Raw genomic sequence first — 17,695 nt, 5'->3', positions numbered from 1 at the left:
CATTTGCATAAGAGAGCATAATTAAAATTCTTCAATTTTCTGATTCCTAGACCGCCTTTCGCTTTAGGAAGACAAACTTGGTCCCAATTAACTAGATGGACCTTATTGTCGTCCCAACCTCTCCAAAGGAAATTTCTCTGAAGTTGTTCCAACCTTTTAGCCACACCAACCGGGATAGGGATAAGGGATAAAAAATAAGTTGGAAAATTTGAAAGTGTACTTTTGATCAAGGTTACCCTTCCACCAAAAGAAAGGTATTTTGCTTTCCAAGATGCTAGCTTTCTCTCCATTCTCTCAATGACAGGATCCCAGATCGAGGAAGAGAGCCAGTTAGCCCCCAAAGGGAGACCCAAATACTTCACAGGAAGATAATCAATCTTACATGCCAAGACCTCAGCACATTCCTCTAAATTATCAGTCGGCCTCACTGGTATGATAGAGCTTTTGTTCAAGTTCACCTTCAGACCAGACACCACTTCAAAACATATTAAAATACCAAAGATGAGATTCAATTGGGACGGAGAAGCATCCAAGAAGCACAATGTATCATCAGCAAACTGGAGATTATTAACCTTTTCTCCCCCCGGGCAGATAGCAAAGCCTTCCCAACTCCCATCATCAACTGTCCTTTTACAAAACAGGGTCAGAATTTCCATTACACATATGAAAAGCAAAGGAGACAGAGGGTCCCCCTGCCTCAGCCTCCTAGAACTATCAAAAAAACCTGCCGATTGGCCATTGATCAACACTGAGAACTTAGGAGAGGAAGTACAAACTTTAATCCAATTCCTCCACTTCTGCCCAAAATTCATATGGTGCAGGACTGAGTCAATACACCTCCAGTTAACATGATCATACGCCTTCTCAATGTCCAACTTGCAAATTAAACCCGGGACTCCCTCTCTTCTTCTTGAGTGAATTAATTCATTAGCAATGAGGACTGAATCAAGCATCTATTTACCAGGAACAAAGGCACCTTGATTGTTAGAGATGACACTTTCAATCACTCCTTTCATTCTCTCAGCTAGGACTTTAGCCAAAATCTTATAAAGAAGATATCCCTTGCTGATGGGTCTTTTGCTCCCCATCTCTGGCAAAGGAGATATCAAGGCCTTTGGCACACTTGTTTTATCATCTGTACTTCATGTCCCCAAGCTTAATACCAACCTTTTATCTATTAGTAGCTTGACTAAATCTAGGAACTGTAGCATAAACTTTTTTCCTACCCATTGTGTTTTCAATACCTGAAATCCTAGAGGATGATTGGGAGTGGTCATGAGGCGAATGGAATATACTTGCTGGACACACCTAATAGGAGTCTTGGACCACCTAATGGAGTTTCTTTGGAGTCTGTTTTGTCAATCTATTGATAGAGACATGTTATGTCATTTATGGTTTGGTCATTTACCTTTTCCTGCCTTGAGTCGTTTGTTTCCTGATATGTTTAAGGGAGTGTTTTTATCGAGTCTTCATTGTGAGTCTTGTGAACTTGCAAAGCATTATAGACATTTTTATTAAGCAATAAAAGATCTATTTTTCCCTTTCATATTGTGCACTCTGATGTGCGGGTGCCATATCGTTTGCCTACTACTATGGGGGGTTACAAGTATTTTATCCTCTTCATTTATGATTATTCTCGCTATACTTGGATTTGTCTCATGAGATTCCGGGATTAAGTACCAACTGTTGTGCAAAAATTTCATGAATTTATCCTTACCCAATTTAACACCCAGACCAAAATATTCCGATCTGATAATGCTAGGGAATATTTTGAGAAGAACTTCTCATCCTACTTTGAGACCTTTGGGGTTATTCATTAGAATTCTTGTTCCTACACTCCACAATAGAATGGATTAGCAGAAAGGAAGAACCGCCATGTGGTTGAGGCTGCTTGATGCCTCCTTCTCACATCTCATGTTCCTATTAAATTTTTGGGGGATGATGTCCTTATTTCCACTTTTTTAATGCTGCAAGCCAGTTACACTTGGTCCAACCTTCAGGAAACCCCCTGTGTTCGAAGTTGGACAGGTTCTTATTTAACCTTGCCTGGGAGAATAGTTTGGAAAACTTGATTGCTAGAGCGTTACCTAGGGTTACCTCCACCTCCGATCACTGTCCTTTAGGAAACCCCTTTTAAAGGATATGTTCCCTTCGCTATTTCTGTTTCTTTGTACAAAAAAGAGGTGGTCTCAAAATTTGTCTCACCTTTGGGAACACCCTTAGATCCTACTTGGGATTTTGGGTTTCATAGAGGACTTAGGGATGATGAAATTGAATCTCTTTCTGCCTTGCTTGGTTGTCTTAATCATGTTTGTTTGGATCCCTCCAAGCCAGATATGAGGGTATGGACTCCTAGACCCAATGGAACCTTCACTTGTGCTTCTTTCTTCAAGTCCATCTCTCAACTTTCTATTCACCAACCCTTTCCGTCAAAAGAAATTTGGTGCAGGCCAGTTCCCCAAAAAATATGGCGTTTTGTTGGGAAGTTTTCCATGGGAAAGTAAACACTCTAGATAACCTACAAAAGAGAAGACCTTTCTTCTGTATTTCTCCTAATTGTTGTATCCTCTGTAGAGCTCACGGTGAGGATTGTTACCACCTATTAATATCTTGCCCCTTTTTTGCAGACCTTTGGGCTTGGCTACTTTCGTTGTTTGGGAGTAGTTGGAGTCTACCAGCAGAAGTTCATATGCTCTTCAACCATTCTACCTTTTATTGGCCTACAACAATAGGGAGAATTATGTGGAGATGTGCTCGTGCTGTCTTGATTTGGACTCTTTGGGAAAAAAGGAATATTAAAATTTTTCAAGAAAAGGAAAGAAGCAGTTGGGAATTGAAAGACTGTGTGTTAAATTGGTCAGCAGTAGCGAGGTGTTCATCTCTAAAGGACAAATCAATTACAAGCTGGTCTCCTCCATCCGAAGGCTCGCTGAAGTTGAACTTTGATGGAAGTAGCATGGGTAATCTAGGATTATCCGGAATGGGTGGTACTTTGAGAAATGAGAAGGGAGAGATTTTGTTGCTCTACTCAAGTCCCTTGGGAATTGGGGACTCCATCAGGGCAGAACTTTTAGCTGTTGTACAAGGGGTGCAATTTGCAAACCAGCTGGGGGTACAACACCTAACAATCGAGGGGGATTCCAAAGTGGTGGTGGGTTGGTTGAAAAATCCTGAAGAGGCTATGTGGCGTTACAATAATGAAATGAAGAAATTTAGTTGGTTGACAAGGAATATGTTGGTCACTGTACAGTGGGTGGGGAGATCAGCAAATACTTTGTCAGATGTGTTAGCTAAGCAAGGGGTAAATAGGGAAGAATTGTTTTGGGCTCAGTTGTGGTTCTTACTTTTCTTTCCTAGTTTACTTGTAAGATTCAAGGAGGGGCTGCAGCTCGCGCCTCTCCCTGGGATGTTGTATGAACTCACTCTAAATCTGCTTCTGAATTAATAAATTTATTATCATTCATCAAAAAAAAGAAAAGAGTATACTGCTATAATTTCCCTTCGCCAGTTCCTGAATAGCCCCCCAATACCAGATGGGGCCAGGGTTGCCCCTGCTGTATCCATCAAAACTAAGCTTGATGGTGTTTGAATCAGGGGGTTCCCAAAATCTGCTGATGACATGAGTGGCTAAATAGGAATTTACAACCTACTGCTATCTATTGAAATACCATCCAAGTTAAAGTGGTGAATGAGTTGCATCTCATGAAATCAAAGTTGTTTACAGATAATATTTAGCAAAAGACAAATGCATGCAGCCCCGTAGGCATAAATAGGAATTTTATGTTGCTTCTGATTAATGCTTCTCATTTAACAGCACTTGCATTACATTTGTGCTTGAAATAACATCAAGTTAACAGAACCCCTGTTGCTCTTTCTGATCAAATTAATCATCTGTCTGTTTAATTTTTCAGGTTACCAGTGAGCTATGTATTTCTAGGAGTAATGCATGGTTCCTGAAAAGTGGTGATGGAAAACCTTGATATTTTTGTCAGCCCTCTAAATTGACCACAAATTCTTTTTCCAGGTAAAATTCTAATCAGATTTATTAAATATGTGTATGTTCTTGGAGTATTTCTAAATGTCAAGCAATGTCAGTTCTCCAATAAATCTGAATCCAATAAGACAAGCATCATTAGCACAGTTATTATTGAAGTGGATCATTGGACTGATGAGAAATCAGGTAATGCAATATAGATGTGGTTTGGAAATGGTGTATTATAATGAGCATATTGGTAAGTAGATACAGTGCTTCTGTCATGATTTGGGTGCTATCAAGCTTATTTTTATGATCTTTAGGAACCTTGGTCGGGTACAAGTGAACCTTAGATTGATCTTCTCTCTTGGCTTTGGGAATCTTAAAGTATATGGGGATCCTAGGTAGTCACCATGTAGATGCAAGGTTTTATGACAGCCTTGGAGTCTGAGACATCATAAGGTGAGAGCAATGGATTTCAGTGTGTAACATCTGACAATAAGCTGAACTGAAGAGTCTAACACAAGGTTTCAGGGGTGTCAAAGAATGAAATTGATCCCCACCCCAAAGAGCCTTTATTATATTATGTATATTTGCAAGTAAGCCCTTATGGGGCTAATAGATTATAAGAAAGCCCTTATAGTGCTGAAAGAAAAAAAAATAAAAGATTAAAATAACACAATACAGCAGGGACTATAATAAAGTAGAATACATTAATACTCTCCACAACATCTTTGGCAAACAGCCTTACCAGGGGTGCAGTGACAAGTCTACTAGGTAGTTCCTTAGGTACCATAACCATATTTCCTTAATAATTATTCATAATTTTCATAAGAAAAGTATAAAGTTCATGTTAAAGTACAGAAAATCAACATATTCATGAGAAGAAAAAGAAGAAAGAAAAGAAATTTGAAAAAATATAGGGGCTGAACCCTTTATCTTTGTTATAGGAAAGGAAGAAAAGAAAAGTAGAAGGTATGGAAGATATGGAAGAAAAAGTAGAAAAACAGAAAACAACAAGAACAAGATATGGAAGAAGAAAATGCGCTGATTAGACAAAATATTAAGTTTTACCTTACTTTCAGGTTTTGAAGTCTTTGAGGGTTCAATACAGCATTTAGCAATGTTTGTGTCGATTGTACCTAACAAATAAGAAAATAAAAAGAATATATAAGCACACAAAATGAATATTTTACTTTAATAATGTCTATTTTATAATTATAATCTTGAAAAATAAAGTATAAAACTGCTTGCCAATTAAGCAAGGTGAGCCTCCAAGGTTGTCGTGTCACCTAGGTGCCTGCCTAGGTGTTGCCTTGACTACTATGCCTATGAATTTAACATATATACATGGGAGATATTCCCAATGTACGGTTGGTAAGGGTGCTCATGGTTCAGTTAACCGAATTTGTGGGACTGTTTTCTCAAATCAAAACGGTACCACAGGTTTTAAACCAAAACCAATTGGTTAACTGATTGATCAGTTTGGTTTTTTGCCAGTTCAATTCTTCGGTTTTTTTAATTTATAATATATGTTATAAATAAATATAATTATATAACATAAATACTAAAAATATATGTAATATATTATATTATCAATAATATATGACATTATATATTATAGATATGTATTTATATATAATGCATATCTTTATATTAATAATTAATACATAGTATATATGAAAAACATATACCTGGTCAGTCCGGTTAGTGGCCGGTTTTTCATATTGGTTAACTGGATTTTTTGGTTCAGTTTCATCAGTTTGGTTTGGTTTTTTGGTTTTTCAGTTTTTTATGATCACCCAAGGTTCAAAGTATCATTTCGGAAGCTCCCTGATACGCCCCTACAGGGGGTGTATCAGGGTTCTGACCAGTTCAGGGGGTGGAGGAGCCTTAAACCGCCCCCCCTGAACTGGTTTTGAAAAAAAAAAAAAAAGTACCGTTAAGGCCAGATATTTCCCTACCCGCGTATTGGGTGTATCAATATTTTAAACCTTGTGATCAACCTAGTGGTTGGATTCCATATGCGTGGAGTTTTTGCTTTAAGGAAATCCAGGCTCTCCTAGCACCCACTCTCCCAAAAAAACCAAAAAAGAAAGGCGATATTCTAAATTGTGGTGAATGGGGGCAATAGTTTCCATTGGATGTGGAACTATCCACTCCCCCTCATCTCTCTCTCTCTCTATATATATATATATATATCAAATGCACCATAACTCATACACTTTAAGCCCATGACCCACCTGTCTCTTTTCATACTTGGCATAATAGCACATCAGACTTCTTTCTTGGATGCCTCGGATATTGAGAGAAAACTTTGGCTGTTTGGGAGCTTCCTGTGACTCGTTACCATGGGTGTGGGGTAAAAGAATACTTTGCAACCAATGTTCTCTTTGCAATAAAAGCAAGGAACTGAGTGGGGTAGCATTTCATGCATCGGAAGCAGAAAAAACAGCCCAGGTTTTTTTTTCAAACAGCCAAAGTTTTCCACATATTGATGGTTAGTTGGCAAGTTGTGCCCCAACCTACGTGGCTAGGCCTGTAATGCAAGGACAAACAACCAAAGCTAGACTTAATGCTTGATGAAGAGATGGCGATGTTGAAACTCATGGAAATTGAATTACACAAATTGGAACGTTTCCTTTTTATCATTATGGAATGGAACCTGAATTTTACAGTTTGTATCCAGTATCCACTAATGCCTTTCGTACTATTCCCTTCCTATCTGCCTATATTTTTGCATACTTCGAAGTTAAGTTAGCTTCTATTCAATGTCAAATTTATAGTTGATTACATGTATGTGTTCAAGAGACAGCTGTAATAACCGTTCGCACGAATTCAACATGTGTCTAATAGGCCCCCTCAAGTTGGAGCACAGGGTGGAACAATGCCCAATTTGGGAAGGAGAAGATGAAAGGAATCCCGTCCTAAGGCTTTTGTGAAGATATCGGCTGGTTGCAGATGTGGAATGTAAGCAGTAGTAATGTCGTGGGACTGAAGGTGTTGTCTGACTTAATGACAATCTATTTCGATGTGTTTGGTGCGTTCGTGAAAAACGGGGTTGGCTGTTGTGTGGAGAGCTGCTTTGTTGTCGCAAAACAGTTGCATTGGTTGGGAATGAGTGAGGCCCAGATCATAAAAAAGACGTTTGAGCCAAATAAGCTCACTAGTAGCAGCAGCCATGGCCCGGTATTCAGTTTCGGCAGATGAGCGTAAAACCGTTGATTGCTTCTTGGTTTTCCACGACAAGGGGGAAGAACCGAGAGTAGTAAAATATCCAGTGGTGGATCGTCGAGTAGACGGGCATCCAGCCCAACCAGAGCCACAATAGGCTCGTATAGAGAGATCACAAGACGATGGTAGAAGAATACAGTGGTCTGGAGAAGATTTCAGATAACGGAGGACGTGCATGGCTGCATCCAAATGTTGTTGTCGTGGATTGCCCATAAATTGGCTGAGCATATGAACTAAGTAACAAACCAACCGTCTATACTGATTTGGATTGGTTATGGGAGATCCAGAATCCGGTCCAAGATGATGTTGTTGCTGAATAGGAAAGGCACTTGGTTTACACCCAAGCATACCAGCTTCTTTGAGGATGTCAAGAGTGTATTTTCGCTGGCTGATAAAATTTCCTCCATTGGAATGAGAAACCTCAATTCCTAGAAAGTAACTTGGGGGCCCAATGTCTTTTATAGGAAAGCAGCTACTAAGATAGCTCTTGAGTGTTGAGATGTTGATTGGGTCATCACCCGCAATTAGTAAATCATCCACATATGCCAAGACAGCCATGAAACTCTCGGATTGGCGCAAAGTGAAGAGTGAATGGTTAGCAGAGGATTGAACAAATCCACGTTGTTTGAGGGCATGCGCTAAGGTTTCAAACCAATTGCGTGAAGCCTGTTTAAGTCCATAAATGGACTTATTTAACTTGCAAAGTCGTGTATCACTTGAAGAGAGAAGACCTGGGGGTGGTAGCATATAGATATCTTCATGTAGAGTACCATGTAAGAATGTGTTGTTTATGTCCATCTGATGAAGGGACCAACCTCGAGATGTGGCCAAGGCTAATAGGCAGTGTACAGTTACGAGTTTAGCGACCAACGCATAGGTGTCAGTGTAATTCACACCCTCAGTTTGGGTGTAACCTTTTGCAACGAGTCGAGCTTTGTAGCGCTCAATGCTTCCATCAGGCCGGCGCTTGATCTTGTATACCCATTCATAGCCTATGGGTGTCCAGAGCTTGTAATTCAGCCTGCATGGCTTGTCACCAGCACTCATGGCGTTGAGCCTGTATGTAAGAAGTAGGTTCAAGGGTTCCATCAATAATTTCAGAAGTATGAGAAGCCAAATCTTTTTGTGTAGTGAGGTAATTTGATATGGGGTATGCTGGACCAGAAGCAGGCCGTGTTTGGAGAGGACAAATGAAGTCGTTAAGATGAGGTGGTGGTTTGCAGACCCGAACAGGCCTATTGGTGATGGTCCCGATATCAGATGAGTTGTGAGACCCTGGTTCACTAGAAATCTGATTATCAATTTGAGTAATTGGTAAAGCATCAGACCTGTTAATGGCTTGACCATTAGTGACAATATCAGGCCCACAGTTAGGGGATGTAAGTGGGGATTCCAGTACGTCATCAGAAGCTGGAAGTGGAATTACCAATGAGTTTCTTGTATCAGCTGCCTCAGAAGATAGAAATGGGAAGCTTTGCTCGCAAAAAATTACATCCTGTAAAACAAAATTTTGCTTGGTGTTCAGATCATATAGTCAATAACCCTTCTGGCCATGTGGATAGCCGATAAACACATATCATCCTGAATGAGCGGAAACTTATCCCTATCGTGCTTAGAAGTGCTTACATAGTACAAACACCCAAAGTTCCGCAAATGTTGATAAGAAGGTGTCTGGTTGTGAAGCATCTGAAAGGGATTTTTGTCGTGGATTACTGAAGAGAGTTGATTGATTAGGTAAGCAGCTGTGAATATGCATTCGCCCCAGAATTGGATGGGAAGCCTAGCTTGAGATCTCAATGCCCTTGCCATCTCTAAGAGATGTCTGTGCTTCCTCTCTACGGCACCGTTTTGTTGAGGGTGTCTACACATGTTGCATCATGTAAGCTTGAACTGGACCAGACGTGAACTCAGCTCCATTGTCAGATCTCATGCATTTAGCAGTGGTATGATATTGGGTTTCAACCATTGCAAAGAAGAAAACAATAAATGCACAAGCATCAGATTTACATTTCAATAGATATACCCAGGTTGCCCGAGAAAAATTGTCAACTATTGTAAGAAAGTAATGAGCACCGGTGTGCATAAACACCGAGTCCATATAAGAACATATTGGAGTCATCTCAAGCATCTTCTTGAGAGACGAGTGCATAAACACGTCCAATGCTGGGCAGCAGATCCATGCCGAGTATACTTGATCTGATCGTGTTGAGTCGATCATCGAGTCCCAGAAGAAACTGATATACTTGTTCTTTCTCCTTATTTGCCAAGAATTCCTTTCTTGTTTCACCGCACGAACACATTGGAGTCATTGTGTATGTTGCGAGTTCATCCCAAATTGCTTTCGTCTTGGTAAATTAGATGGAGACCGGCAAGTTTTCTTGTTGTAACAAGATCATTGAGTCCCAAATTGCTTTTGTCTTGGTATATACGCAGGGCATTTTCTTGCGAGAATCTTTCCTCCAAAGTCAAGCCAGATTTTACGAGCATTCTCCACATACGCAATGCTCTCGGGCCAGTGCAATTAAAATCCAAGAGATAACCATCAACTTGCATTTCTTCCAAGCCAATAGCTCAACAGTTTTTGAGAAGTCTGGTTTCTCGATGGATGAAACCTACTTTGTTCTTGGCCCAGAGTGCATTCTCCATCATGGCTCGTTTCCAAGGTAGGGTAGTTATCCCCTGTTAAAGGGCACGAAACAAGAATCGTGTCCGGGTTATCAGACGGGTGGAGGTAAAATGGTGACACTGGATCGGCAAACTTTTCACCGCTGCTGAAGCTGTCCGTCGCCATTGATCTCCAACCAAAGAAAATTAACGCAGACGTTCAAAGGAACTACGATCGAGGACAGAGGCTTTCCATAGCTCTGATACCATATAAGAACAGAGACTATGGCTCGAAGAAGTTAAGTAGGCTTATATTCAATGTCAGATTTATAGTTGATTACATGTACATGTGTTCAAGAGACGGCTGTAAATGACAGCTGTAATACCGTTCACACGAATTCAACATGTGTCTAATAGTATCCAGTATCCACTAATGCCTTTCGTACCATTTCCTTCCTATCTGCCTTTATTTTTGCATACTTCGAAGTTGACTATTTTCTTCTCTTTCTGTATCCTTGGGCAGTTCTATGAGACATCTGGAGAGAGTTCAATTTTTCTGATCTGGTGCAAGTGATCCATGCGATCTGTACAAAAACTGCTTGCATACAAACCAAATTTCTGCCGGAGGTAAGGAATTTCTTTTCAAAGAGTTCACCAGTACCAGGCAATCCAACTTCCAATTGATTTAGTGGATTATTAACCTGTGAGCACCCTCTCTACTTGTTTGATGCTTGCAGACATTGTTTCAAAGAAAGTTTAAGATGGTCACGTTTAATGATAATCCGATCAATGCCAAGCACGAGTTGCGTAGCCGATACAAGTTCATCTTTCAGCACACAACAATAATACTCAACATTGGGTCCCACAATATTTTGGATGTGCATTATAATTTATAAGATGTGCATCATAAGATCTTGCACGAAGATACCAATGCGATGCCGGGCTGGGATAACTATGAATAGATCATAAATAAATACTTGAGAAACATAAAACTCAAGTTAATGTGATCGCTAGGATACACTAGGTTACGTTTGGTTCGAAAGAAAAAGTAGGGAAAGGAAGGGAAAGGTAGGAAAATCATTACTAACATTGTATAGGTTTTCCTGCCTTTTCCTTCCTTTCCTTACCTTTTCCTTCTAACCAAACATAACCTTTAGAAATGTTAGAAATGGAAGGACTGAATGTGGCTAAAAATGGCAACGGGGTGGGGCGGGGCCTGATTTGCCTATCCCGTACCCAACCCCGAATTTAAATTCCTTGCCCTAAAGCTTGGAAGGGCTAAAAATCCTAACCCAATCCCTGTTTCTGCAAGGATCAGGGATCTCGACTTTGCCCCGCTTCATTCATTCTTACTAGAATACTTGTTAATTTATTTTTTATCTTTTTGAAACCTACCTAGAATTATTTTATATTATATAATATAGTATAATATAACATATAATATTATAATACAACATAATATATATTAGCATATATTAATAATTATATATATAATGTTTTTTAATGTAGGCAGGGCAAGGTGGACAAATACCGTCCCTGACCCCAAAATTTCGGGTTTTCCTTGAACCCCAGTTAGTGGTCAATAAAACCCACTCCAATCAGGGTGGGCCCCACAAGGATGGGTGAAATTGCCATCACAAAATGTGACAAGTGGTTACTCGGTCAAGGGTCTCTAGTCTGGCTCTTAGGGGAGACTTGGGATGGATCCCGCCTAAGGTGCATAGGCCATTAAGCAAATAAATAAATAAAGGTAAAAGATATAAACATACCTAAGTTTTCATTAATTGATTTAAACATAAATTAAGTTTTTCAAAAAGACTAATATACATTGTGGGGATTGTGGGCTAAACCCCACAATGAAAAGACACATATCAAGTCATTTAAAATTTTAAAAATCCTATTTTGTCCTTCTAAGAGGAAGGTGTGAGGGGAGAAGAGAAAAAAAAGATGGCCAATGGTTTACCTAACAAAACAAGAGGACAAAGGAGAGAGAGTTTAAAACTTGATTCAAGTTTTGAAAAATGAACGTGTTTTAAGTTCTAGATTTTTTTTTTAAATGCATATTACAAGTGTGTGTTATCATATTTCCCTATTTTGCATTGTTTCTTTGATTGGTTGGATCTAAAACAACTTTCATGCTATCAAATCTGGTCATGTTGTAAGGCTTAGAAGGATAAAAGAGTTTGAAATTTTCAAGGTATATTTTGAAGATTTACATGAAAATGAAGGATAAAAGAGCCATAAGGTATATTTGTCTTTTTCAAAAACTTAGGGAATGTTAAGTCTTTTACCCATATAAAAAAGGACAAATTTCTTAAACTACCCTTATGGTTTAGTTAAGGGAAAATTCCCGATCAGTACCCTGTACTTTGGCTTGAATGACAATTTGGTCTCCAAATTTTAAAATGCGACAATCCAGTACCCAAGCTTTCAAAATGTGACAATCTATTATCTGCCATTAACCAATCCGTTAATCAGCTGTTAAGTGGCATTTGAAAAGTCAAAAATGTCCTTCAAACGCCATCTATTCTCTTTATCAACCACCCAAATTCTAGATTCTTCTAAACAGTCACCAACTTCTTTGAACAGAAGAGGTTAGGATTTGGGGCTGTTTAGTTTTTTTTGTCAACGTTTGGATAGTTGATAAAGAGAATTAGATGGCATTTGAAGGGCATTTTTTACTTTTCAAATGTCACTTAACAGCTAATTAACGAACTGGTTAATGGTAGGTACTAGATTGTCACATTTTGAAAGTTTGGGTACTTGATTGTCACATTTTGAAAGTTTTGGTACTAGATTGTCGCATTTTAAAGTTTAGGGACCAAATTGTCACTCGAGCCAAAGTACAAGGTACTGATCGGAAATTTTCCCTTTAGCTAATTGACTAACGCTACTCTTACCATGGTTTTTAAAAACGACCCATAGGCTGAACCGGTTAGGGGTTCGGTTATCGGGTTGATCGTTCGACTTTTGACAAAAAAATTAAAAAACAAAAAATGGTCAAAACTGTTCGAACGATTAATCGCTCGGGTCAACAGTTTTGGGAAAAACTGAAACCGATTCTTGGTTTTTCCGATCCGATTCGGTTTTGAAAACCATGACCCTTCTTATTTACATATTGTCTTAGAATATCCCTAAGTTTTCTGTCAATTGTTTAAAAGCTCCTTGCCATTAACGTTGTTAAGGGAAAGATGAAAAAGACTTGCCCATTATTTTTTTTTTTTTTCACAATGCTTAATCAATCTTCTATGTATATAAGAGAGCGATAAAGCTCTCAGAGCACATCCAAACAGTCGAAAACTTAGAGTTAGGCACATAAGGTGATTTTTGAAAAGGTGGTCGTCGATGGGGTTAGGCACATAAGCCTATGTAGATGGAAAAGGTGATTTTTGAAAAAGAACTTTGACAGGTCGACTTCTTCTGAAGGGTCTTAATCTGACCTCGGAGCAAGGCCTCACCAGAACTACGTGTTCACGTGGGTCGGTCCAGAATCTAATACCTATAATATCACTTTTATGAGTTCTACAGGGAAAGGGAGTCTTACATCGTCATTTGGACCTCCACCTCCCTAATTCCGTATAGAAAAACAAAGGAAGTTAGAAGACTTCATTGTGATTGATCTTAGTTTTGATTACAGATAATATATTAACCAACGGTGTATTCGAGGTTGGACCGGCTTTTCTCAACAACTCCAACCAGGGGATTCTACTAGATGAAGATCCAGATGAATCATGGTCTGTGCTACAGGATTGGTCTGTGATGGGGAACAGATTGAATAGTGAAGTATGTAGATTGAAAGTAGGAGCCCCACAAGGCCAGGCTGTGATCGAGTTTGTTCCAGGTGCTCCATCGGGAATCAAAACTATTCAAAGATTCCAACAAGGTGATCATTATAGCCTAACTTTCATGATGGGAGACGCCAAGGACTCCGAGGAGTTAATGATTTTATTAGAGAGAGAGAGAGTGGGTGCGAGAAGGGCCGGAGGTTGAGGGGGTTTGCTGCTGCAATGAGTTGTAGTGGCGGTAATGAAACAAGGGAATGAGAGAACGAAGGGGAAGAAGGGGAGAGAGAGAGAGGTGGAGTGTTGTGGCAGTGATGAAACAGAGGGGGAGAGAGAGAGAGAGTGTGTGTGTGTGTGCGAGTGAGTGAGCAAGGAGTGAATGAGTGAGAGGGACCGGAGGTGGAGGGGCCTAATGCTACAAAACATGGGAGAGAGAACGAAGGGGAAGGAGAGAGAGAGAGATGTTGATGAAGCGCTGTCCCTTCGACTCAGCTACTAGTGAAATTGGTGTTCTCAAAGATGATGAAGAAGCTCTATGCGATCGTCTCATTCTCTTTTTCCTGCTATGCGAATGGGAAGCCCTTGTTGTCGTCAACTGAAGGGGAAGACTCGTCAGGAGCAAAAGACCATGTCTGACGACCTGCCAATGCCATCTCTCTCGTGTGTCTCCTCCTCCCTCCTCTAAAGCGCTGGATCCAAAAATCGAGTAACCACTCACAAGCAATGATTCTTACCTAGCATACAAAAGAGGGGTGAAAGGTAATATTGGATTTTTCAAAAAAAAAAAATTATACGCAATGTCATGTGCTTACGGATTTTGACAAAACATGAGCAGACGCTAATAGCAAAGGTAGAGTTAGTCAATTGTCAAAAACAGTAAGGGTGGTTAAAGACAATAGTTAAACATTAAGGCATAGTTGTAAAGGCAACATATAGGTAACAAGGCACCCTTGGAGGCTCGCCTCACTCAGTTACCAAGTGGTTTTGTGCAATATGCTATAAAATACTTTTTTATTTTTTTATTTTTTTATGACGTTATAATTATAAAATAGGCATTGTTAAACTAGAATACTCATTTTATGTGTTTATGTACTAATTTCTTTTTATTATTTTCTTATTTGTTAGGGTTTAATCAACACAAACATTGCTAACTGTTGTATTGAACCATGGTTCAAAGTATCGATACACCTCTGTGGACACAGAGGTGTATCAGTACGACATTCCCCTTATTTTTTTATTTTTTTGGTTTTTAGTTTCATTTTTAAATATATATTATTTTAAAAAATGGGTTCCCAATAACACTTGTAAACATGTTTATTGGGGCGCCAAAGATACAATACAATACACCCGATACAGGGTGTATCATATCGAAGTTTTGATCCTTGATTGAATCCTCTAAGATTTCAAAACCTGAACCAATAAGCAAGGGAAGAACTTACAATTTTGTCTAATCAACACATTTTCTTCTTATAGATCTTCTTCTTCCACCTTTTCTTTTCTTCTTTTCCTATAACAAAAGTAGGGGTTCAGTCCTTATATTTTTTTAATTTTCTTTCCTTTGTTCATTTTCTTCACATAAAATGTTGATTTTCTAAACTTAAAACACGAAATTAAACTTCTCTTATGAAAATTATGGGTAATTATTAAGGAAATATGGTTATGGAACCTAGGGAATTACCCTAAGATATATGGTTTTACTTAAGAAAAAAAATCCATCGCCTAGGCGACTAAGTTCCCCCCAATCACCTAGCTCGCCTTGGTGCCTTAAAAACCAAAGTTCAAAATATTGCAACGTATCGGTCAATACGTATCGTTCTGACAAGAATCCGATACGCAGAATGTGTATAAATCATATGTTCCATTTCTTTTCATACGTATCGACCGATATGAGCCCATATGGGCTGTTTTTTATCTATATCGACCAATACGGGCCTAATACAATCCAATACAGACCCAAAGCAGTCCGATACAATTTGGATCTATATCGTTATTCATTAATCCATATTTAATATGGAATCTCATTAATTTTATTTATTTTAAGTCTAATTTCTCTTTCATTAATTAGTCAATTACTCCAAGGCAAATTTAAATTTGAATTTGAATTTTAACGCCTAATTCAAATTCTCCCATTAATTCCTTTAATTAATGATCCCCTATCAATAATTTCATTTTGTTGTGTGTAAAAACTTCAAATTTTAGCTATAGCAAGATTCGAACCTTGGTCACTTGATTTAAAATTTTAACAACCACAAGTTTGCCAATGAGACACACATATTTGCTTGGCATGATTATATGTATTTTTAGTTTTAAGTAAATTTTCACTTTTCTTAAGGAGTGGAGTTTTTATTAATAAATGCTAGAATTAATTATTAAAATTTATATACTAATAAATTTTAAGATTAATCATATTGGTTTTTGAAAATTGACATTCACATTTTAGTTTTTGTTTTGTTTTTTACATTTTAGTTATTCCATCATTTTTTCAACGGTTACTAATTGTGTCCCAATATGTCATACTTTATATAAACCATTAAATTATGGTTTTTTACATTTAAATGACTTATTTACAATCATATAAAATTTGTAAAAATAATTAGTAATATATTTTTAAAATTTATTTGAATTTTTCTCCATATTTATGCGTATTTTGATTTTTCGTCCGTATCCATACATATCCAAAGTGTATCCCGATACATCTCTTAAAATTGTCTTTCCGATAAACCTTGCGTTTTTGATACTTTTAACCTTGTTAAAAACTATACAATAAGGGTATAGTTTGTCAATTAGCTAAATGATAGGGGAAGTTTAAGAAATTTGCCATAAAAATGAAATAACCAAATATTTAAATAGCGTTCCAATATGATACTGAAAATACATCATATCCGAAAAACTTGTGACTAATCGACCGATAACCGTGTTAAGATGGTATTTATCAAAATTCAGAGGTGGGCTTTGATTGGTCAAAGCTCATATTGTACCATGTATTTCTGGCATCATAGATTTTCCCTTTAAAATAAATGACTTTAAGTTTTATTGATACTTGAAATAGCAATTTAAAATCTCAAAAAATTTAAATGTTAAAAATTAGGGTAAAAGAGTTGAACCTCCCTTGAATTTTCACATAAATACTAAAATTTCCCCTCTATCTAGGTGATGTCATCAGACAAAGACCTCCCCTTTGTTGGTAATGTGTTAAGATTTGGTTTTTGATGCCTTTATATGTTGAAAGTACTTGAAACCACCACAAGATTTGGCAATGCAGACAAGATGTAATCTTTACAAATGGATCTTTAAACTGATCATTGCACAATTTAGGATTATAACACTTCATAAGAAAACAAATATTAGATTATTAATACTGAACTCATTATCCTCTGTCAACATATTGCGAAAATCACTTGAAACAGGACATTTGACTATCTGAGCTCAACAGTTAAAGCCAAATACCCAGAATAACCAATGTGAGCAGGTGGATAGAGACGAACGGATACGATCTGTTTTTGTTTTGAAATCATTACAATGTCTCGAAAATTTAATAACTTAACCAAGGAGAAAATAGACTTTTCAATGAATTACATTGGATATAACAGTCGAGGCATTAGTCCATTTTAAATGGTGAGGAGAGGTTTCAGCATTTTGGATAAATTTGAAGAGGTTCAAGTCTTTTACCCTAAAAATTAAAATTATCAATTGTACAAATGAGATTTTTTTATCAAATTAAGATTAAAGGTTCTTATGGTCCCCCCCCCAATACATTATCGAGCAATTTGGTTGGAATTTAAAATGTCGAACTGGGAGAACATTAATCACCAATTTAAGTTGGTACTTATCACTTCAATTAGAAATGCAGGAGTCCATTAATCTGATGGCCAATATAAGCAGCACAGGTTGAATGACACGGAAACGGGGCCATTCTGCCCGTGTTGGCCAGTCTGGAAAAGGTAATAAAAGACTTGAAACCTTGGGGGCAAGTTCTGGCCACCATAGATCCGGATGCCCAAACTCAACTGCATCCAGAACAGAAGCACTCCAGATTCAGACTCCTCAATCCTCATAACCCCCCCCAACACACACAAATGCTTCGGACTTCAGAAACGCAACC

The 17,695-nt window shown here is 38.1% G+C and overlaps 1 protein-coding gene across 2 annotated transcripts in view; it reads left to right on the top strand.

Moving 5' to 3' along the window:
* Positions 1 to 10,803, top strand: part of LOC104595743 (SIN-like family protein) — a 42,638-nt gene extending 31,835 nt beyond the window's left edge. The window contains exons 13-15 of one of the 2 annotated variants that reach the window (XR_016076234.1): positions 3,912 to 4,024; positions 10,335 to 10,438; positions 10,549 to 10,803. Coding sequence is in view for 1 of the 2 variants with exons in the window: in XM_088887710.1 (XP_088743836.1) it covers positions 3,912 to 3,980 (69 nt within the window). In the remaining variant the exon portion in view is untranslated. Of the gene's footprint in view, positions 1 to 3,911; positions 4,025 to 6,829; positions 6,945 to 10,334; positions 10,439 to 10,548 lie in introns of those variants that run through there. The other variant, XM_088887710.1, reaches the window with a different exon arrangement.
* The last annotated feature ends 6,892 nt before the right edge of the window (positions 10,804 to 17,695 follow it).

Source organism: Nelumbo nucifera, chromosome 5, assembly GCF_055504915.1.
Source record: "Nelumbo nucifera cultivar China Antique chromosome 5, China Antique-T2T, whole genome shotgun sequence".
NCBI lineage: Eukaryota > Viridiplantae > Streptophyta > Magnoliopsida > Proteales > Nelumbonaceae > Nelumbo > Nelumbo nucifera.
Note: the sequence above shows the minus strand (reverse complement) of the source record. Positions and strands in the feature narration are given on the sequence as shown.